This window comes from Poecilia reticulata, linkage group LG1, assembly GCF_000633615.1.
Source record: "Poecilia reticulata strain Guanapo linkage group LG1, Guppy_female_1.0+MT, whole genome shotgun sequence".
In the NCBI taxonomy this organism is placed as follows: Eukaryota; Metazoa; Chordata; class Actinopteri; order Cyprinodontiformes; family Poeciliidae; genus Poecilia; species Poecilia reticulata.
The window spans coordinates 14,217,861-14,242,116 of NC_024331.1; the positions used below are offsets into that span (position 1 = coordinate 14,217,861).

Consider the following 24,256-nt stretch of genomic DNA (forward strand, 5'->3'; position numbering starts at 1 on the left):
CTGTGGTATTTAGAGCCCTAACGTTTAGGTTTTGCTGCTCCATTATTTTAAAGTGTAGGTATTTTCTACATGGTTTCACTTTTGTAAGCAGTAAGTTTAAACTATTTTGGATTTTTTTCATAAAATACCTGCGTTTCTTGTTGTAAAGTTGATCATTAGAAACAATATCACTATTTACTTAGTATATAAAGATGCTCTAAGCCCTGACAGATTAAATAATATTGACATCTGAGTTAACATTTGTTAAACTTTTTTTTTTTTTGAGAAATTTACAAAAATGAAAATTTAGGTCAGTATAAGGTAGCAACTTATACTATGCATTCAAAGTGTGTTTCTCTGTTTTCAGGAGATGGTAGCAAATCAAAACCAAACACAGATTTTTTTTTTTTTTTTTTAATGTTTACTTTTCTGTGTTGAGCTGGTTTGAAGTCCATGATATAGTAGACATTCACACAACATCAAGACCTCTTTGGTTTAATGACACTAGACGAACTGAACTCTTTGTTTGTCTCTCATCCCCTTTACATACCATCATTTCAGCTAACCCTGTTTACACTCCTCATATGTTTTGTGACATTGTACCCTTTCTTATGTTTTCCTGCACTGACAAATGTGCGTTGGGGTTAGTTTGAGCACATGTAATTACAGTATTCATCTCCTAAATCCATTGCTCACACACCAAGACGTGTGAGCAATCAGTTTTCTGGAAGAATTTCAGCTGTGTGGTTTTCCCAGCTTCTGTGGTGATTTCGGGTGTGCAGGCTGAGCTGAACCAGCTCTGACGTACCGAGTATCAAGGCTCCACTGGACTTTCCCTTTAAGAACAACAGCTCCTGCTAATTAGTGCTTTGGCAGCTGCTTTCGCCTTAGTTTTTGTGTGTGTGCATATTGGTTGTCGGAGGGGTGCCGAGTGCTGGAACCATCCCTGATGTTGCTATGATACGGGGACGTGAAAGGCTAGCATTAACTTTAGCAACAATATGGCACAGCATTTGAAGTACCTCGAGCTCTGATGGGGTTTTTGGTGGTTAAAAGAAGGCAAAAACATATCAGTTCATTTCTGCAATTTGTCCTTAAAATTACTGAAATTATTAGAATAAATTGTTAATGAGATCATATTTAAGTATATTTTTTGTTGTTTTTCATTCAGTTCCTAATTATTCATGACGCCAGATTTGAACTTTGTAACATACACCGTTTAAAGGCCTGTCTGCTCTGCTCAGAGAGTGAAACTCTCGGCTCTGGTACTTGGCATGTGGGTACACTTCCCCCCCAAAAAAATAAGACTTCACCAGACACTTCAACGGAATCGTGTGCATCAATACACGCTGGAACCGAAAATTTTCACTTGTCTACTTGCAACTTCAGCATAGTTGACCTGGCACTACAAAATCACCGCAAGGGGGGGAAAAAATGACGGCTTCACAAAACTGAAGAAAAAAAATGTTGCTGCTGAAAAGTGATTTTATTTTTCTGTCCTCTGTGGGTTTTTCTTTAATGGGCTCCCTGACTCTGCTGAAGAAAAGCATCACCATAGCAGGATGCTGTAATCCTCATGTTTCACAGCAGGAAGTTTCACAGAGTTTTGTGCTCTGTTCCCCTACAAAACCCAATAACACTAAAATGATCGGCAGATTTTCTCATCTGATCTGTGGGGTCTCTGCAGACAAGCCTCTTGGCTGCTTCTCTGATTAACGCTCTCCCTGCCTAACACTTAACTTAATTAATTTGAATTTTGAGGTATCAGAGTAGTGGAGGGTGAATCCAAATGCAAAACACTTTTTTTTTATTGGTAACACCCTTTAATGTCTTCTAGTAAGCCTGTTGCAATAAGCAATAAATCAGTTGATAAATTAAAACAAGTTTGATCATTTCCATGTGCACGATTGTTTGATTTTCTCGTCTCTCCCTTTCCACCAAAGGCTGGATGACAAAAGGCTTCAGTCTTTTTTTAGGGTAATTTTGTTTACAGAAACTTCAGTATCCATTTTATTTGTTTTTGTGTATTTATTTATTTAGGATATTTAAAATGTCTTCAAGTTCCAGCATTAAATGTTCATTAGAAATTGGAAATTAAAGTTTATTGGTCTTCGAGGAGGTGCACTTGCATTATTATGCCATCACTATTATATTACTTGAAAATATTCTCAAAACAACATTTGTGCTTTTTATGTGAAAAAACAAAAATTCTTTTTTTTTTCTTCAAATTTTTCTAAATTGTTCTTCCTTTTCACATAGAAAAGGGCTAGACATGAACTTGAGGCTGTATGCGCCACTTCAGTCTTTGTGTGTATGTTCTGAAGTGTGGTGCGGTGTCCTGTGAAGTGCCTTTGTTTGCTTTGGCTGACCTTTAGCAAAACCTCCTGAACTAATTTCCATCAAGCTGTCCTCTCGTCTCATCGTCTTTTGATGATTTTCTCAGAAATGAGTCATATTTATATATATATTTTTTATGTCACTAAAAAAAAAAAAGAATTCTACACATAGTTGAAAATCATCTTACCTGAAAACATTTTCCTGTGATTTAAAGTGGGAGGAAGAGGAGATGGGTGGAGATGGAAAAACCATGCTGCCGTGTGATTGGCAGGCTGACCTTTGTTCCCTCCCCTTCTTGTGCCTGATGGGGGTGTTTCACTATGGAAACTGAGACCTTCATGTATGTGTGTGTGTGTGTGTGCGTCTACCAGAGAATGGAACTTGTCAGCTCAGTGTGTGAAGGAGTTTGTGTGTGTGTGAGTGAAACAGAGGGAAACAACCGATCTAATTAGACAAATTAAACATCGTCAGTGAGTTACAGCCCGTTTATTTTAAACAGCTTCTGCTGATTAGTTAAGCAGTTCTGAGGGCACAGTGGCACTGAGGCATGTCTCCATCCATGCCGGTCGTCTGCACGGGCTTCCTGTTGTAGATTCCTCCTGAAGACGCTCCGTCTGTGCAAGTGTGGCTCAGATATGTAAACTCAACGGTCGGTGGGTTTCCTCCTCTTTGAGAGGAGAGCAGGATGAGCCTGAGGAAGAGGCTCTCCTTCAAGCGCGTCTGGAACTTTAATACAGTGAGTACTTCACATACAAATCCAGAGCGTGAGAAAGTGCTTAGCTTTTTATCCTTTTTTTTGTCGGTGTTGCTTCAAGTAGACAAGTAACTTTCCTTTGCTGTTGTAAAGTTTAGTCTGTTTCGTGTAAAGTTAATGAGAAACTACAAAAACGTCACTCTCTGCATGCCAGTGTTACTCTGTTGACTGTGCGTGAGAAAAAAAAGGGACAAATGCACTATTTAAGATCTATTTACTTCTGCAAAGTGACGGACATGCAGAGAAAGGGAATTCCACTGACTTCATCCTGAGGAGAGGGGGAAAAAAAGGAGAGAAAAAAAAACAGTAATGGATTCTTTGGGTGGAAATGAACAGAGGTTTTTCTATTGTTTTTTGTGAAAATTGATGCGGTGGTGTAAGGTGGTACAAGAGATTCATTTCAAAGGTAAAATGAGGCTGAAAAAAAGAGGCAAACACAACTTGGCTCCAGGCACTTTTTGTCTTTCTCTTCAAGTCAGATGCTTTCTGCAACAGAGAAACTGAGCAAAGAAAAGAAAGTGGGAGCTTCTTTTCTCCTTCCTGCAGAGGCTTCTCTTTTATATGTGTGTTTAACCCTGCGGAGCAAACAACTTTAAGACAATGGAAAGGTGGTTTGAGTGACTCATTTTTAATACATTTCCTCTCATCCAGGATGTTGTCCGTCAGCTGTAAGCCGCTCAGGCAGATGTGCTCAATCAGATTTGCTTTGTGTTTACATCTTGTTTGCTGCTCTTTCTGTTTTAGGCACCAACCCAAGTATAACAGACATTTCTCACTGGCTCAGACTCTGAGTCACATCTCCTGTGTGGCTCTGTTGTAGGGAAAAACCATTATCTGAATTCCTCCCTGTCAATGAGGGTAGGTATTGATTCCTGAGTGCGCTGCGGGGATTTCTGGGCTCACCCCAGTCTTTCATAGAGAATGTCACCGTTTAGGAACTATTGATGTTTCTGCTGCTCTTCTTGTCCAGCACGTTTCACGCATTAACACCTGAGCCACCTCATTCGTCTCACTTTTGACGATCATAAGGTCTCAACCGGGAACCACCATTTCCGTGTCGAGCCGTTCTAAAGCCGAGCAGCTCCGCCGTTGCCAGCCTTGGCAGGACGACTCCAGCCTTCTCAATGGCAGCCACTATTCCACCTCATATTCAAAAGTAAACACACAGGCACACACTCGCTCAGACCGTTGGTCCTCCAGCTTCCTCCTCTGCTGGAAGTGTGTGTGGGAATCAGTGTGTTACCTTTTAGGGACTGTGTGTGCGAGCTATTTGTTGGGTTATGGGTGTGACCTCCTTGCAGTGATACAACTGTTTACAGACTTTTAAGATATGTTGATGCTCTTTTATATTTCTGTCATCTTTCACTGGAGCGGTTCAATTTGGGAAAAGCTAATGCTTCCCACCAAAGGTGGCAGCTCAGAGAAGTGTTGGAGCCAGGAATAAGTTCCTGTGGTGCAAACAGTGTTGTCTTTGTGTGTGGGAGCGTATAAGTTGTGTTATCCATCACAATCTCCACCAATGATAGACATTTCTGTCTTCTCTGTGAAGTGTTACTGCTCCCTCATTGTCTCATCCCCTAACACAGACTGTCCTTTTCCATCATCCACCAAAACGAGACATGTTCTGGAAACTCAAGATTGTTTTAACAATGACTTTAAATTGTTAATATTATGGTAGCTGTCCAAGTAACAGATGTCAGATGTACTCATGTTTTCTAAACCTGGAGTTTAAGCTGCGTAATAGCTAATGAATGAGCTAACACAAGTGGAAACAAAAGGAACATGTAATCAAATAAGATTTAACTCGTAGAAAGAAAAACGGGTCCTTTCCTTTCAGGACACACCAATTACAGCAGGTAACAGATTAACAGTACGACCAGGCACATAGATTTAGTGTTGTTTAAATGTTTTTTGTTTTTTTTTCACGTAAACTTAACATTATGATTCAGGGTTTAGAGGTTAGGTTTTGTTCAAGTTTAAAAGTAGTCATTATCTTTTCTGCAGTATCTAGCTCTCTTGATTTCTTCTCTTAGTATTTATCCAGATTAGTTGGGAGCTAAAACTACCAGCCCAAAAAAGATCATGACTAAAGATGAACTTCTGTATTACAACTATAAACTCAGCAGCATGGTGGTTTTCGCTCATTTATGGATCATTAACCCTTTCTTGATGTTTTATGATTATTATTTATTATAACTTCTAACATACTTTAGGTCTGATAAGGAAATAAGAAAAAAAAAATTGAATATCAACAGCGTCCCCACAGGTGAGGTGCAGTACTGCACTGTATCAACCCAGACTTCTTCCATACATTTCAACAGACAATGTGCTAATTCAGTGACTTTGACCATAAAACTGTTTATCATCAATATAAAGAAGCTAATTCATGAAAAAAACCAATTGGCGCTCTCACCATTTTAACATCTATTTTACTTCTGATGTATCTATTTCACTTTTCATAATTAATCTTCACCTGAACACGTCACTGCAACCAGTCAGTTATAAAGATTACAGGGCAATTACTTTTTCTCCCCCCCCTAAATTAGAGGTTTATCTGTCATTCGCATTTTATAGTTACTCCGGTTAACTTTATTTGACAACACTTTGCTTCTGCAGCAATTTGAATCTCCTCACTGAGGAACAAATGAAGCGTTATCATATTCTATCAAGACATCCGTCACTGCAGCCAAGTTTGAATCCACAAAATTTGTTTCCAGACACATTCTGATTTTGTACCAAGAAAACTTTCGTCCCATTAGCAAAGAGTTCTTTGTATATTTTCAACCTCAATCAGACACTCTACTGACAACGCCTTTAGCATACGAACAAACAAGTGCCATCTGGTATCTGTGGAAAGTCAACAACTTGGCTTTAAGACTGTAACTGATCTTCATTTAAGTAGTATTCTAGACTTACTGAAATGCTCATATAAGCTCATACGTAGTTTTTTTGTGTGTTTTATCATAGACGTACTACAAAAAAAAAGAGATGTACTTCTATTGGTGTTGTAACACATCTATATACCTCACTTTAAATGTAGGTCTTGAGGAGAGGCATTTGAAGAGGGAATGTCTGGAAAACACCAGTTATTCTCTCTGGGTTGTCAGGAATGACCAGGACCTGCCAAAAGAGGAGGGAAACACAGGCTGGACTGACTGAGGAAACACAGTCAGTCCTGGACTGACTGTGTTTCACAGGAATGGTTAGAAGGAAGCTATGGTAATGTGAGATGGAGAAAGGAAGAAAAAGTGAGATTATTGAAGATGGAGGGGGGGCAAATAAAAACAAAAAACGGGGGAAGAGAGAATATACCGTGCAAGGGAAGTGGGTGATGAAAGTCGAGAAGAACAGACTTAAGGTCTCAACCGGGGGCCAAACTTTCGCGACATACAGTCCGTCTGGAAGTGATCATTGCTAAAAAAATAAAAATAAAAAAAAAGAATACACACACATAGAAACAGACCCCACATACAAAAAATTCACAACTTTACCAGATGTCAGGCATATGATTCAGTAGTTTAGCCCACAGAGAACTCCTCACTCACGCTAATGATGCACAGAGACCGATATTTGGTGAGATGTGAGAAATGTGTGGTTAGATCAGTGAAAAGAGCAGTTAATACACTCTTCCCCTGTTATTAAGCTGTTCCTCTTTGGTTGTTCAGGCACATCGGACCTTTTTCACCTGCAGGGACACAAGGACGTCTAATCCCACTGATCAAACTCACTGTGCCATCTGGGCCAGTCAGAGTAGACAAGATCTGGACAGTATGTAGAGGAGCCAGAGCAGCACATATGCTGCACCAAGAGGTCACATATGATGAGGACTTGTGATTCAATTGTAGAGTGAAACTCTTATAACTGCATTACATCCAGAGTAATGCATTTCAAAAATGCATTTCTGTTAATTTGGATGATTATAGTTTACATCTATTGAAAACCCACATTTTGGCCCGATGCAGTCATGAGGAACACTGTCGACTTGTTTGAAACCCCCCATGAGGAAAATAAGTCATAAAGGCTGTTTTCTGACAAAGCTGGTTGTTCACCCCTGGGTTGTCTCTAGGTACATTAATGGAAAGTTGAGTGGAAGGAAAAACACACATAGCCACAGCTGTTCATTGTGTTTTATGAATCCATGTAATATACATGTTTCACATTTTAAACAAAATTACAGGTACTGGCTTAAAATAATGTTTTAGTAATAATCTAATTAATTAAGAGGCACCTTTTGTTTTTACAATGCCAAGTCACATTCCCACAGGACATGGCTGGCTCCATCGCCAATTAAAACAAAGCCAGATACAGCATAAGAGAGGGTCATTCTTGACAGAGCTGCTTATTTTAAAAAGTTTTGTCATGTGTAGACATAGCATGGTTTTGTTGCTTGACTTCAGGAGGCTCTTTGTTCGTGGGTGAGTCATGGGTATTCATTAACTAGGAAGTTCATGCCCAGCTCAGTTTTGGTTGTGGATTTATAATAAATGTGATCACCTGCTAAGTCTTGAACTGGCATATGATCTCTTCAACAAAGTTAGGTTTTCACGGTAAGTTTCAAACATGAATTAGGTTGTAAAATCAGGGCAGAGTGTTTTTTTTTTTTTGTCTCATTATGTGAGTGTGAAGACTACAGTGCAGCTGTGGGAACCAACTGACTACTAGAAATGACTGTTAGTTCCAGTTTGACTAATATCTGAGATCCTCCCATAAGTCATTTTGTTTCCTCCGTCCTGTGGGCCGTTGTCACTGAAATGCTCTGATTTAACTCCTGATGCTAAATGTAAACTCAGATTTCCGCCCTGGTTGCATCATTGAACATAGGCAGTGATACAAACAGTTGTTTGGTTTGGTTCTTGTATGCTGTGAAATCCACTGAGATTTGAGTTCAGTTTATTTATTATCGTATACAGGAAATAAAGAGGAAAAGCATGATTTTATGGAAATGAAGTTGCAGCATTTCTTATGACTAGCTGTGAAAAACACTCTAGAAATATATTTTTATTCACAAGACTCCCACATGTCTGCGCAGGGTAATAAAATCATTACAAGTCAATATCTTGATGGCTGGGTTGCTTTCATCTCCCCTGCTGATATTAGTTTAGTATTTTCTGCTGTTTACATCTGTTTTTCCTCCATCGCCCCACACGTTCTCAATGGCAGACAGCCCTGTCTCGGACAGCTCCCCACCTCTCCTGTCCTGTCTTGCTCACGTCTATCTTTTTGTATATTTATCCATTACTTTGTCTGAGTCACAGAGGTTTTCATTGTTCCACAGTTAGCTTCATTACTGGTGTCAGTGTTGAATGACCTCATCCCAGCTGAGCAAGTCTGAGATACAAATCCGTGCTGTGCGCATGGTTTGTGTTTCTGTGTTCTGGTATTAGTTGAGGAAACTCTGAATTTTGTCTAGCAGAAGTTTAGCTTTATTGTGTTGCTTTTTTATTATATGTTGTGTCAGTGAAATAGAAAAAATATCATCCAATCATTTCCCATACTTCCTCAAAATTGTGACGGCACAAGAGGTGGGTTGCACCCTGGACAGGTGAGCTGTCCACCTCACCTGGACAGATCACCTGTGCAGGTGAGGTGGACAGATGAGCTGTCCAGGTGAGGTTTCCACCTCACCTGGCCAGTCCATCACGAACCACACCCTGGTTTGTGATGGACTAGCCACAAACCAGTCCATCACTGAGATGGACTGGTTTGTGGCCAGTAAAATTAAATGTCACTTTTTTTTCTTTTTACATTAGTTAACTCAGTTTCCCTATTTCAGAATATGGCTCTTAAATCAGGAACATGTGGAATAACACCCTTCAGCAAAAACCAAGTTGAATGGCCTTTAGATTCAGTTAGGAGTCCACCGGCTGTACATCCTCACTTGTCAAACTTTATTCACTATATCTTCCAAATGTTCTCCAAATCTGTCAGATGGTAAAGAAATTTTTTTTTCAATGTAATCGCCACAAATGTTCATCACTAGCAGCATTAGTCCTAAACTTTGGCTTTGACCTTTTTCAAAAACATTAATTCATTCTTGAGTCATTAAGTCGTTTTTTTGTTCATTTTAACAGATGTTTTGATTCACTATTCCGAAAATGAAATCCTGTTTTAACTTTTCTAGCAGACACCTGAAGTTTTGGGTCAATGCTAACTTTCATTTGGAACATGCAATTATATCCTCCTGGAAAATAAACAGAGTTCAGTCTAGGTGAAGGAGCCCCCAAATCCCTTTCATCATAACCTTTCACAAAGGTCGCAGTGTGCTTTTCATAATTTGTATTGTTGCTCATGCGCCAAATATACCATCTGGAATTGCGGCCCAAACATTCGCCTCCCACAGGATTTTGGGAAATTTCTAGCCAGGCATAGATGTTTACTTTGGACAAAAATATGTCAGTCTTGTAATCCTATTCCTTTGTCCAGACATTCGGAGAAGACAGCCGATTGTTGTCACATGGAGAACACAAACACTTGCCAGAAACATCTCCGGCCCCACAATGTTGCACATCTCTTGTTTAGAGTCATCTTTTGGTAATGTCGTCCCACCCGGACAGCTGATCTTTATTATAGGTTTATAAGAGTCATATAATTGATGGCTGATGTGAAGTCAGGAGGACTGAATGCTAAATTTGCATACAAAATTGCTTCAACATGATAATAGTTTGTGAGCACCTATTTGTATCTAGGTTATTGCAACTTTTGGACTTTTTTTCACAGAACGATTTTCTTTTGTTCAAGTGAATTCTGCAGGCTATGAGTCTCATGTAAAGTTAGAAAAATATGACTAATATATATAATGATCTTTTACGTGACAAGAACCTTTGATCCGGATGTGCATACTTCCACTACATATTGTAGGTTTTAGGCCAGAGAACATCTTGTAATGTTTTAACAATTTTGACGTCTTGTGTCAAGCATAATTAACATTTAATAAATATACAATATGTCTCAAATTGTTTGACTGGACTCAGATATCCATATATTCTCAGATGCAATAGGACACTATTGTTTTTATTGGAGGGATAGAGAATGTTTTCCTCACAGCTTTGCAAGCAGAGAAGACACTGTAAGCTGTTTTAATTAGCTTAGGAAAAAAAAATACTTTTTGAAGTTCCAAGAGAAGCTCTGGAAAAAATTAAGAAACCACTGAACATTTTTTTTTCTCTTATCAGCAGATGTATGTGTGTGACAGTCACTGCATTCCAGTGTGAATCCATCATCCATCACTAAATGCTTGAAGAAGACTGATTAGTTAAATCCAAAAGCAATGTGAAAGACTGGTGGAGAGCAAGCCGAGGTGCATTAGAGCTGTGAAAGAAGAGCAGGATTATTCCAACAAATGCTAATTTCTGAAGTCTTCCTAAGCTTAAACACTTTTTCATGTTCTGTAAAGATATTTATGCGTTTGCTTTATTGGAGGTTTAATAAAAATTTTTTTGACATTTTGCCATTTTCTGCAAATAAATGGTCTAAAAGTCATTTTCATTTTGAATTTGGGAGAAATATTCTTGGAAGTTTATTAAATTAAACAACTACCTTTATTTTACTCATTTATATATATATTTTTTTATAAATGTTAAGATTAATCGTCTAATTTTTTTTCCTAGAGTTGTATATTCTTAAGACTCTTATTGTGAAGACTTTAAGGAAGTTGTAGTTTCTCTGCTGTCTTCATCTAATAGAATAAATAAATAAAAAAACTCCCCTTATTAGTTTTGGCTGTCCTGTGAATAAGCTGCACCATAAACTCTAATGAATCTGATCAGACTGAAGAGTGCAAACATATGGTTGAATGTCAACTTACCATTGGCAACTAGGTATCTAGTAGCTGCTGCAGGCTTTTTGTTTTCTTCTCTAGGTAGTGAAGATGGAACCATGTTCAAAAAGTCTTTGTTGTGCCGTTACTAAGTCCAAACTCTCTTGGTTCTGCATGCAAGGACTTCTATAAACTCAATTAAACAGGGGAGTGACAACACAGATAGTAACAGGAAGTACGTAAATATTATGAATATTTACAATATTTGTAATATTAACAGGTTTAATCAATATATTTTTGTTTAGTTTGACATTTTATACAAAGAATCTAAATGTTGCTTTGGTGTATATTACTCTCCATATAAGCTCCTTTGAGTTAAAATAAGATGTCAGACATGTAGACAAACATCTCACCTTACTGTAAAATCGAGGGCATGCCGCCGTTTTTACCTTTTTCCAAGCAAAACACACAGTAAGCCCCTCCCCCTCGGCAAGGAAGTTTCTCTGCAGAGCCTGTTTAGGCGACTCCACCCACCTTGAATACAATAAGAGTAGGCACCAACCTGTTATGGAGTGAAAATGTGTACGATGACGGGACCTGGCCTGTAACAGCCTCCATGTGGCTGGAAGTGCATGTCCAGGCAGCTGCCTCATGGCCCTCACAGACTGTGGGAGCCTGGATAAATGTGTGTTAGCTCTGGGCCAAGGAACAATCCTAACCCATGTCTCTGTGTTTCTTTTTTCAGTCCGCTGCAGTCTCAGATGGAGGTGAGTACATGAGCCTTTTAAACATCTAACACTGTCCAGAATGCTTTCTTCTTATTATATTTTGAATCTCAGCCGTGAACGTGCAACTGGGTTATGATGAATGACCAACTTTAGAGTATTATGTTTAGCCACTTAAACACTTCTGTACTAACAGGAATAAATCTTACCTGTAGATGTCGTTCTGTGTATTTTGTTGCTAAACTTCTTATTGTTTCTAAAGTCATTTGAGTCATTTTAGTGTGCTGGGAACTTCCTTGTTTTTCCTGTTGCCATTTTTCCCTCTCAGTCCTGTAGTTTCTAAAGAATACTGGTTTTTCCAAACTGACTAGAGGCGTTGGTGCTCGCTGTTGTTCCTAGGTGTTTCAGATCAAATCTACAAGTGAGTTTATGTCATTTGGGTTCATATCAAAACGGATCAAATTTAGTGATACTCTACATCTTAAATAGTAAAAAAATAAACAAAAAAAAACAGTAGTATTGTTTATTGTTTTCTTCGGGTACAATCTGGTTTAACCTGCTCACCTCCTTCCCCACCCCTCTCTGCTCTGCAACAGCTGCAATCAATGCAGGGTGACATATGTGTCAGCACATTAACTGTGCGGAGATATGCAGCAAAAAGTTGTACATAAGACACTGACTGAGAGCTTAGTTGCTCCTTTCCAGCAGAAGACAAAATTAATTTTTATGCTGGTTTTGTGAGATTATTTCAGAAACAAGCCCATTTGTTGTGTTTAGTTGAACTCTGAAAGGATGCTGGTGCTTCTGCGTTCCTCGCAATATAACGATTTCACCCTTTAGCTATTTCAAACCTGTGGTGGAAAATTTGCACTTTTAGTAGTTTAGCATCGGACTTTTCCAAGTACAAATCGGAGCCATCTGCCACAGAACGTTTTGCACCAGGCAGTATTAATTTGGATTTGCCAGGGGAATGTTTTATGCTCACTTTGAACTATCCAAAGTACTTTACTACATTCTGCTCACAGAGAAACCAAAGGAAATTTGGTCAGAGGAGTTCTATAAATAATGTCCACCAAGAGGAGGTCACTCTAGGTTATTTTGCTCTTAATTGGTCATATTTAATTAGAGTCATCTGGCCTAAATAAAGATCAGAAGCTCAACTAATGGGAAAAGTTAAAAATAAATTATTTGGAAAATTACACAGAATGCAATTCAATTATATATGAAAAATGACATGTTGGCCTTTTCATGATTTCTCATCCCTGGAACATATCATAATCAGACGAACACAAACGTAATATGTGCTCCTAATGCTTTCTGCATTGACACTTAAAACTACCAAGAAAATTGAGGTGGTATAGATTTGTTCTCTTTATTCAGGTGCAAAATTATAATTATAGAAGGACAGAAACCAAATGACGCCTGGGTATGAATTTACCATCTACAAATGGATGTTCTTGATCCAGAGCCAACATTTCTGAAGCTATGTTGTGTCACAACATGTTTTTCTTTCCAAGTTGTTGCATGTTGCAATGAATTAGCATGTAGATACATTCTGATGGGATTTTATCACCCCACAAATTTACATATAAGGCTTCACTGAGGGCAGATGGGAGATAAAAGATGTAAGATGTGGCAGACAAAAGGTTTTTAAGCAGTTTGTTGTTGACGCTCAGTTTTAATGTAGAAAAGTTTATGATCTTATTTACTCTGTAACTGAGACCAGTGAATCACTGTTTTGTGATTTATGAGCAAAGTTAAACCCGTTCTGTGCTCGTGTGTGAGACATAAACAGCATAAAGATTGTAACGTTTATGGAAAAAAAATACTATTTTCCTTAACATCAATTGGTCTGTTCTTTAAATATATTTTGAGAAAAACACTGAGTTTTTACCTTGCATTACCATCATCAAGCTAAAGAAAGCTGTAAAAAAAATTCAAAGAAGGGGTTGCAACCTGAGGAACAGTCTGAAATAATTAGCAGCATTTTTTTTTTCTTTCTTGAAATGTATTCCAACAGACATTGTCAATGTATTAGCAGCAGAAAGTAGTTACTAAACCTATTTGTAAAATTAAAAAGTAAATATTATTTTGTGCTTGGTGTAAATATATTTAGAAATGCAATCTATAGACATTCACCACCATCCAGTCCTTGTTCGTATTCCTTACAAAACGTGACCCTCTATTGTCCTGTGAGCTTTTCATGCCTTCACACCTTGAGATGTCTGCTCTGTGTTGATGAGATCTAAATTGAGTTTATTGGGTTTTTTTTTTTTTTACACCACTGGGTACTTTAGTTGTCATTAATGCTCTTCAACAGTAACACACAAAATATGTGCAGAATCCACACAATGGACCTTACCAAGCTCCGCCCTGAAACGCCCCTCGAAAGTCCCACGTGACTTCATGTCTCACATTAACCTCCTCGCAGAGCTTAGCTTCTATGGGATTTTTCGTTTCGACTGACTCTGCAGAGTATTTCTGAGTCGATTAGTTTAGCATTTCTGCCGGATTTTCACAAAATATCAGCCACGACAAGGGAACCAACAAGTTCATGTCATCTTTTTTGGACGACATCAAGATGTTTTAGCCACGCGATGCCTCTAACATTGTGCGAGTTGCAGCTAAATGCTACCAGTCGATGAGGAAAACAGCAGATCCTCAGACCCTCAGCATAAATATAGCTGTGGACAAGATCGCTGATGCCTGTTCTTGCAAGGCTGGGTGAGTCGGACATTCATGGTTTTGAGGGTTCGAATGTGCCTACGCCTGATACACGGTACTCGGTGCTAGCGTGGCTAACACGATTACAATTTAGTAAAAGCTAGCGTGGCTAACACGATTACAATTTAGTAAAAGCTAGCGTGGCTAACACAATTACAGTTTAGTAAAAAGCCTTTTCAGGTGAAATAAAATCTTTAATGCATGTCAGATACGGTACACATAGCATATTGATCTGTTCAGCTAACGTAAGGCTGTAACAGACGGGCTTCAGGATGTAGAAGTTGTATCGATACTGCCATTATGCTGTACTTGGCTAAAAGGTTTTCATAATGGATTTATTGACTTTATTTTTTTCATTCACTAAACACAAAGAAAGCAAAGCAATAATACTTACGCCAGCAGACACTTTGTTCTTCTTGATCCTATGACGGTTGAGCTGCAAATGCGGTCGTCCACAAGCATTAATCGAAACAAGGCTTTCCGTTTCACATTTTGGAAATCTGTGAATTTTAGTTCCACAAACACGATACCTGACATCGCAATTTTTTTTCGAGTCCTGAGGCAAAAACTTTCTGTCGGTCTGGTAGTCCACAACGTATATTGGCATGAGTTTGTGAGCCGGTAACCCACGTGATAGCTGCGCAGTGACGTAAAATGGGCATTAGCCAATGAAAGGCGGACCCTGTGATAAGGTCCATAGAGCCCAGAGTGGACCTGTTCTGTAAAGTGTGACGTCTTTAGAGAGAAGGGAGAGGACAGTCCCCCGTGGGACGCCGGAGTTCTTCACTGTAAGATACGAGTCATGGTAAATGTGGCCTGTACTGTCAGATAGTCGGTAATGCATTCACGTGTCAATAAACCATTCTGAATTTACCTTCAGCAGTCTAGCCTGAGATGTGTTGACACCAAATTTTAGTACTTGATTGTCTTTATTGCAAATCTTTCCTGTTATATCTGTAGTTTTATGCTATTAATCCTCTAAACAGTTGCATTTGAGAAGGTTAAGCATAGCATGGGCTCTTTGATTTATCAAAAAGTGTAAATGGCAGCTTTTTATCCTGTGTGTGCGTGTGTGTGTTTGTAGTAGTAGTAGTGTTGGGGTTCAGGCTTCATTAGTCTTAGTAGAGGCCTTCCTTTAACGAGCCCTTCATCAATGCTTCGCTTCAAGTGTGTGTGTTTCTGTGACGTGAGTTTGTGTTTGTGCTTTAGTGTCCCCTCCCTCGACTCTGAATTATTTACCACCTCGAGGCCGGCGTGCACTTGGATCACTTACCTGGCTGGAAGCTAGTGCCTGTGTGTTAGTGTGCATGCAGGTGTGTGTGTGTGTGTGTGTGCCTTCTGCGACCCAACTCTCTCTGTGGTTCCTCAGGTTGTCGTCCAGGTTGCTAACCAACGGCAGCGTCTCGTTCTGCACCTTTTTCTCTTTCCCCCTCTCTCCAGTCTCTTCCTCCCTGTGATGTCAGCTGTTTGTGCCCTTTATTGGACTATTTGTTCAGGCTGGAGTGTTTGAGGTTTTGAGGCAGGGTGTGGGGGGAGAGTGAGAGGGCCCCTGATAGGGTGATTATGGATGGAGGGGCTTGGTTACCCCAAAGGATTCGATACCTGCCCCGCTGGCACCACACAGGCTCCTACCAGCTCTACCCAGGTGAGGAGATCGCTGGAGTTTTCATAGATTGTTTTCCGGCTGGAGGAAAATGTAGAGCGCAAGAAAGAGCAATAAAACTTACTGAATGGTGGAGACTGTGGAATCGAATATCTAAGTTACTATACTGACTGAGGTTTAAGAGGAATGTTAATGCTGATGATAAAATATTGGGGGGTTTTTTGTTTTGTTTTTTTCATTTAGTGTGTACTGCATGCTAATCACTCAATGCTAATTGAGTGATTAGCATTTTGGCTAATCACTCAATTTATTACAAAAGAAAACCTTTTAATGTTGCACTATTAAAAGTGTAGACAGTAACTTAAGTCAGGAAAATGTTTGTTTACCTTTTGTGTGCTGGCTTTGCCTACTTCCCTGTCTGTTAAGCAGAGCTAGCTTAAATGCTGGATTTCTGGATGCTAAACAATTTCTCCTGTGAGTCTCCTGGCAAAAAACATCTGTTGCTAAACTTTTCATGCTTCTTGAGCTATTTTACAATTTTTCAAATTACATTCACAAAACGTAATGGAATATTTCTTTTGGGATTTTATGTGATAGACCAACACAAGGCAGTGTGGATTTGAGAGAAACTGGTAGGTAAAGGAAGGTGCTCTGCTAAGACGATTTTGAAATTGAACATTTTTGCCAACATGCTAAACTCTGAGTGGTGACAAAATAACTTTGGAAATATTAGCTGCTGGGTAAGATCAGCCTAACATCATGTTTTTGTGAGAAACAAACAAACGCAATTCAATAACATAATTATAACCTGCTGTATAAAGCCGCTGCTTAGTGTATATTTAGTTAGATTTTTTTGAGAGAACTTTGTTTTATCTGTCTGTCTCTGTGATATGTGCAGTGGGGTCTGTGACGCTGAACAGAGCGCTTGGTTTAGACAGCACAGACAGGTTTACACAGATTAATGTTTTCTCCTTATATACAGTGATAAATCTTCATTAATATTTAGCAGAAGCCTCAGGAGTTTATTTTTAATCTGCCCTTGAAGAGAACTTTGCTGTGAAATGTGTGGATAAAAACATTTCGTTTTGGTGCAAATGATTTTAAAGATCCGTTGTGAAAACTGTCACTGATAAATAATAATACATTTTTTTAAAAAGTAAGAAATGAAGCGCAAAAGCAGAAGTCACATTGAAAGTGTCCACCGATCGCCCAGATTGGAGGTTTTTAATCAGAGAGGACTTTAGCTGTGGGTACAATCCTCCTCTTTCACATTTATTTATTTATTTTTTATATTTATTTACAGCATCTGTGTTGTTCAGGGCACCTGACTGCCGCTGTCCTCCCTGTGGCTGTTCTTCCTTTTGGTTTTATCTCAACATAGCAGGCCACTTTCTGTTAGTTTGGCCTGCAGCTCATTGCTGGTTATTCTCAGCTCCCCTCCTCGCCTTCTGATCAGAGCTAAATTGTAGGAACAAGGGCACAACGCGGCGGAGTGGTGGGAAACGCAAGCAATTCTTGGATTGATCAAGACTCTCCCAAGAATAATAAAGCATGGATTGATTCGGAAAGCCTATTAAATTAGAATATTACGAGTGTTTTCAGAATTACGACTTTTTTTGAGAAACAGTCAGCTTTATTGGCCAGGACTGTGGGCACTAATAAGGTTCAAGTGCCCACAGACATTAAGTATAAATAAACCAGTTGCAGGATATAAAGTTATTAAAGTTTTTGTGAATAATACAAGTAGCTCAGTTTTAACTAATTGGACTTCTGAAAGTGCTGTATCTAGGTTTTCTAGAGCTGTATCTAGAGAAACCCAGGAGCAGAAGATGGTCTCCCAGGGTAGGTTTCTACCTGTGCTTTAAAACTGACAGGGGAAACATTGGTGCCTAATGAGTTCCAGTGTGACTGCGCTGCTTTCAGCACAATCACAGCGGACTCCACTGAAATTCCCTCCTGAGTCCGTCACTACACCCAGATTTCGGGCCTCATCGCTGGTTTCCAGCTGTAAAAGCTGAAGCTGTGTGCTGTTCCTCTTCAGGTCCGAAGATAATAACCTCTACAGTATGTTTCTGTTGACTTGGAGAACGTTACGGCACATCCACGCATTGATTTATGTGTCATATGTCTTGTCTTCTAATACAAGATAGTGTTACAATACTGATGCAACTTAATATTTATAAAATTAATTCAGATAAAATTAACTCATTTTGTTTTGCAGTTGATGCAAAAAGAGTTAAAAAAATGTATGTAAATAATTGCAAACAAAATAATCTTGCAATCAAAAATTTGCAGTTTTAGCCACAGGGTGTGATTAAATGTACTATTCAGGTTCAGCACTTTTACCATTATCATTTATCGGTTCTGATTTCCCATTTCAGAAACGCGTGACTTGCCGATTCAAATTTCAATAAAATCAATTTATTTTTTTTTATCCTAAGGGTTTGGTTGAACCGTAACAGAAAATTTAAGAAACTACAGCAACTTAGTAGAGAAAATCGCTTTGCAATTTGAAAGGTGTGGGTTTGAATCCAGCTCCCACATGTCGATGTGCCCCCAGGTAGCCCCAAGTAGATCTGTGTATCTGTGTGTGAATGCGTGGCTGGGTGAATGTGGCTCTATTGTAAAGTTCTTTGTGTGGTGTAACTACAAAAGCACTGCACATAAATGTACTCCATTTACTACTTAATAAATTATACCATTATCCCTGTTTATGCAAGAAAGAAAAAAACATTTAGCTCTTCTTTTCAACTCACAGTAGTCTACTCCGCATTTAATTCATGCAACGGAAAAATCTGATTCTTCAATAACAGACTTGTCAATGACTGATCATTGATAACTGATCGAGTCAAAACTGTCCGAACGCAACCTTTGGCGGGCTGATTTGCACGTCACTAAATTTGAGTGGTTTCAGCCTTTAAGAACACAAGGATTTAATGTTGCGTGTGAATTTGTTTTTGTAAACAGAGCTGAACAGCGTGGAGTTGCAGGGCTGCAGCAGCGACAACAGTCTGAACAGCAATGCCAGCCTGCCCAGCGTCCAGAGTCACCGGCGCCACACCGAGAGGAGGGTGGCCAGTTGGGCCGTCTGCTTCGAGCGGCTGCTGCAGGACCCTGTAGGAGTCCGCTACTTTTCGGTAAAATGACACCGCCTGAACGTGGTTCACCAGCAGATGCTGTGGACAAGCAGACTCTAAATGTGTTTGTCAATAACAATGTATTATAAATTTCTAATGTTTTTTTTTTTTTTAATTACAAGTGTAAATAGTGAGTGTTAACGCAATTGTTTTGCTGCAGAGTTGTGATGAACATTTCTGGGTTAAAACGTCAAAATATTTTGTCAGACTTCCGACAGTCAATCAGATTTTCACTTGAATCTGCCGTTACTTCAACGGTTTCATGATACCGCATAGTCTAACATGATTCCCAGAAGCTTTAGGGAGAGAATCGAGCCCACAGCATCACAGATCCTCCACCGTACTTAAAAGTGGGCGACAAGCCTGTTTTTGTTAAAAAGTTGAATTCAGTCTTTATCTGACCTGAACATATAACTCCAGTTAAGTCCAAGTAGAATTGGTAAACTCCACACATTTTGATGGTAGGATATAAAAGTGAGCTAACATTTAGCGACCCTGAGATGCCTCTCTCTGCTGCATCTCTCTAATGTGAGAGAGGTTTTCTTTTAACTTCTTCACCAGCTTCCTTCCTCTGCTCAGTTCTATTTATTTGAAATTGTTTGTTAGATGTACTAAAATTTGGTAACTATTGCATTCTTTTTTTAATAGATATATGTTTATACATTTTTTGTGTAAAAACAATAATATAACACAAACCAAAAGCTCCAGCAGTGCCGTCCAATGGAGAGGAAAAAGGAAAAGAAAATATAGGGGGCATACATATATTCATCATTTTATAGTCGGAGTCTAAGAATTTGTAAATGCTCGAGACAGGATGGTGGACATGTGGTCATCAACATAATCCAAAAAGGGCTTCCATATGCATGCAAAGATGTCAGTCTTTGGATATTTTCCAAAATAAGCTTCTTCCACCCAGAAATAGAAGGAGACTTTTTGGAAATCCATTGCAACAAAATATTCTTTCAAGTATAGAAGATTAGGATATCATACAACTTACTCTTGTTTTTATTTTGAATATGTTTACTTGGTAGACCAAGGAGAAGAGACACTATTACATACAAAAAAACATTATAAGCATTTATTTCCTACAATGGCATTACTTTCCCCTATTAATAAATATCGGCAAGGTTATTTTATTTGCATAGCAGATTTAAGCAACAGAACCATTCAAAGTGCTTTGTGTGATTAAAAAGAAAAAAAATCCCCACAACAAACAAGCAAGAAACAATAAATTGATATTCAAATTAAATTTAGGATTCCCAACATTTTTTTTGTGTGTAATTTGTCTGCTACAGGAACAGCAGTGGATTTGTTTTAGGGGTTTTTAAACATTTTCATCAGCTTGCTTCACGAGTTTGTCTGGCACTGTGAATATAGCTCTATTAAATTATTACAACACTGTCTTACTCAGTATTATACTCAGCTGTGTGACAGTATTGGGTGAATAATATCAGACAGATTCTGCTTTTACTTTTTACGCCAGAACCAATGTGTCTTTCAACTTTTTCTACGCGTTTCTGATTAAGACCTATACATGAATTGTTTTTTTGTTTTTTTTTCGTCTTCCATTTTTAATCCATGTTTAATTTATTTTCTGCAGGAATTCCTAAAGAAGGAGTTCAGTGAGGAGAATATTCTGTTCTGGCAGGCCTGTGAATTCTTCAGCCATGTTCCCGAGAACGACAACAAGCAGGTAACGGACCTTATTTGATTAATACTTTTAGCGCACACTTGCATCAATTTGAATCCCTCCTTTAGCATGTAGTTATTATTGAGCATTCGACTGTAGTAAATCCTTCTTCTCCTTTATTTTTTTTATTTTTTTTTTAGCTCTCACAGCGTGCCAGAGAGATCTACAACAGCTTCCTTTCCAGTAAAGCAACAACGCCGGTCAACATCGACAGTCAAGCCCAGCTTGCTGACGATATCCTCAACGCACCAAAACCGGACATGTTCAAGGAGCAGCAGCTGCAGGTACGGAGACTCGTTTTTATAAAGGCTTCTGCTACAGTTTTAACCTTTCACATGCAAACAAAAAAGAGAGCCACTTCCTGTTAGACTAATTTATTATTCTTCTTAAAAGTGAATCAAAACATAGCTCCTTTGAAAATGCTCTCTCGACACAGTGTCAAGTGCTCACACAACACAAGGCCAGTCATTCATCTTTGCCTGCTGTCGAGCAACACCGACCTGAATGGCTCCTTACACACGCATGTTGTCGACGGGGCACAGCGTCTGAAAAGCCCTATTGATTTCAGCTGCAGAGCTCAGATGTTCAAACTCTGATAAGGAAGTCACAAGGCCTGAAGGATATCCTCACTATCATGCTTTTTTTAAAAAAAAATTTATATCAGACACCCACACTTTTTCTGTTCAGTAACTACACACACACACACATCGGAAAGCCTTATGGTAACCTTGCCAGAATATCTTGGGATTGATGATAAATCCATGATTGCATCACAGTCTTCCGTTTTTTTGACCTTTCATTTCAGAAGCTAAATATTTGATCCTATATTTTCAATCACAAATAGGATGTAGATCGGTTGATTAAACCAAACCAACACAAATTAGTGTAAATGGAGAATGGATACATGGCTTTTAAAGTTATGATACAAATCCATATCTAAAAAGTGAGGTATGCATGTGTTTTTTGTATCTTCTGAGTTACTGTTTTCCAGAATCATATATTGTTAGATTTTCAGCTGCATCACACAGCTGGTCTTATGGAGTTCGTCTCTAGCAATTGAAGAGTGTTTGAACCTCAGTTTTCAAGTATTGATGTTTGGACTTTGGACAATTTTATCTCACTGTAGTGCTTTGATACATTGTAGCTCCGGTTTTATATTTAGAGTATTTGTCTTGCTGGACATATTCCATGGCCTTCACGATGCTGGTTCTTCTGTAACAAACTCCTGAGGCCTTCACAGAACAGCTGGAATCATATTAGATTAATTTACACACAGATTATAGTTTACAGGTTGAACTAGATTTTTAAAAAAATCAAATCAAGAGGTAAAGGAAACAAAAGCATGTCACACTTTTCATATATTCTTTTTTTTGTAAAAAAAAAAAAAAGTTATTTGCACAAGAATTAAAAATACTTTTTCTAAGACACCAATTATGTTATGTAAAGTTGTCTATGTTGTGCTCCCAGGTATTTGCAGCTTGGCCAGCTCCTCCTAAATAAAGTTAGTCCGAAGCAGCAAATCTTAAAGACTTTTCCCATAAAGATGGGGATTAGACATAAGTCAAGCTTGCTTTGTTTTTTCCAAGAGAACGCGTTCCAAGAGCAGCTTAAAGGTTTCATCATTTGGTTTAACTTCACTTTTATTTTTTTTCATTTTCCGCTTCAAAATACCATACAGATTGTCTGAGTAGTTTTGCTCACCTATTGTTTTTGTTTTATTTTATTTTTGCACAGATTTCTTTCCTGTTCTAATGTTCATGGATTGCTCATTTTTTCATCATCATCTGCGTTGCCTTTTTTTTTAAATATATAATCTAACCTCCCTAAATCTTCTCCCTCCCGACTCCATTAGATCTTTAACCTGATGAAGTTTGACAGCTACACGCGATTCCTCAAGTCTCGGCTGTACCAGGAGTGCATGCTGGCTGAGGTGGAGGGCAGACCGCTTCCTGACCCCTATCACATCCCCAGCAGCCCAACTTCAAAGCACAGCACCACCGGCTCCGACCGCTCCAACCTCTCCACTCCCAAGAAGGTGAGCCAGTAGAAATCCTTGTGTCTTATCTCAAATGGAAAAAGAGCATGCCTTTTTGGATCAATACCCGGGATGTTCATGTTTATGAGTGGAAACAGCTGAAGTTTGCAGCTTTAAATAACAAAAAATTGTGTCCACATTTGTTTGTGTGCCTATCTGCTCCTCCACTCATCGCTGTGTTTCTTACAGGAGGACAAGAAGACCAAATCGGGGCGGTCTCTGAACGAAGACAGTCGGGATGACTCAGGAGACCGGAGGAAGGGCATGTTTTTCTCGTGGTCCCGAAACAGGAGCTTTGGCAAAGGCCCCAAAAAGCGAGAGCTGGCTGATTTTAATTACAGTCAGTCCATTTTCCTTTCTTCATTTCATAACTTCTGCCTGCTGGATAGTTTGTTTCAAACAAGAAATGATAAAAGTGATCATGCATTAAAAATTAGAAAATTTAGTCTTGGTGTTTAGACGCTCGATTGATGACAGATAAATGATCTGTTATGTTCTTGTGTTTATTTTCTGTTCCTAAAAGCAACCAATTTGCATTTGTGGTGCTGCTAAGATGTTATCTGATGAAGCATTTAATTTGAATCTAGTCAGGAGGCACTCTTACACTCAGCATGTGTTTGCTCATGATGCTTCTCTTTTTTTGCTTGTTTGTTTTATTTTCAGGCACCAACGGTCGTCGGGAGTCCCAGGGTTCGCTGTCCTCAGGAGCCAGTCTGGAACTGGGGACGTCAGGTTCGGGGAAGAATGAGGTCAGTCTGATGGGAGTCATCTTGATCTAATCAGTTTGCTAATAATTGGTTCATTGAAGCTTCTTTTTGCATGGAGCAGCTTTTAATGTCGGTGTTCCCTTTAAAAGGAGCACTTGATGGCAGATTTTTGTGAAGCTTGATGCATATTTTGACAGATTCTAATTTTTAGTTAGGAACTAGGAAGTATACATTTAGAATTTCCTTGCATGAGCTGCATTACATTTTTATAGTAGTAGCATAGGTGACACCACACAGTCACTGTAGAACATGGTTTTGTTGACATTTTAAAGCAAAGGCAGTGATTATAGAGTTTAGCTCCTTATTTTAGTGTTTAGCTCATTTAGCATCACTAGCATTACTAAAACCGCTGTATTCCCGATGGTTTCTGTAGATTCTTAACTCAGAAATTTCCAGAAGGCTGTCAGCGACCCTAAATCTAGCATGTTCAGTGACAGTGGAAAAGGCATAAGATTGAGGGATTTTGCTGTAGTCATATCAGCCTTCTTGTAATCTTCTCAAAATCTTGCACTCTCTAACTCTTTTGCACTCTGAGTAAAATGCAGACTAAAATGTCCGCACATGAAAGTACTCTTTAGATAGTTTTCCGTGTCTCTCTGTTTCACCTGACGTCATCATGAACGCTCTGATGATGCTAAAAAAATACATAATTTTGAGTTCTATTTACTCAGTAAGAACTGCCCACATGTAAATGGCTTTTAGTGTCGATTACAGTGCATTCTCTGAATAATAAGAGTTTCTGACCGGTA

The 24,256-nt window shown here is 38.9% G+C and overlaps 1 protein-coding gene across 5 annotated transcripts in view; it reads left to right on the forward strand.

Moving 5' to 3' along the window:
* Nucleotides 1-24,256, forward strand: part of rgs12b (regulator of G protein signaling 12b) — a 52,137-nt gene that overhangs the window by 21,643 nt on the left and 6,238 nt on the right. For all 5 annotated transcript variants that reach the window (XM_008408432.2, XM_008408398.2, XM_008408424.2 and 2 more), the window contains exons 6-12: nt 11,572-11,593; nt 18,846-19,015; nt 20,616-20,708; nt 20,846-20,989; nt 22,558-22,740; nt 22,930-23,080; nt 23,404-23,489. In XM_008408432.2, the coding sequence (XP_008406654.1) occupies nt 11,572-11,593; nt 18,846-19,015; nt 20,616-20,708; nt 20,846-20,989; nt 22,558-22,740; nt 22,930-23,080; nt 23,404-23,489 (849 nt within the window). The remainder of the gene's footprint in view (nt 1-11,571; nt 11,594-18,845; nt 19,016-20,615; nt 20,709-20,845; nt 20,990-22,557; nt 22,741-22,929; nt 23,081-23,403; nt 23,490-24,256) is intronic.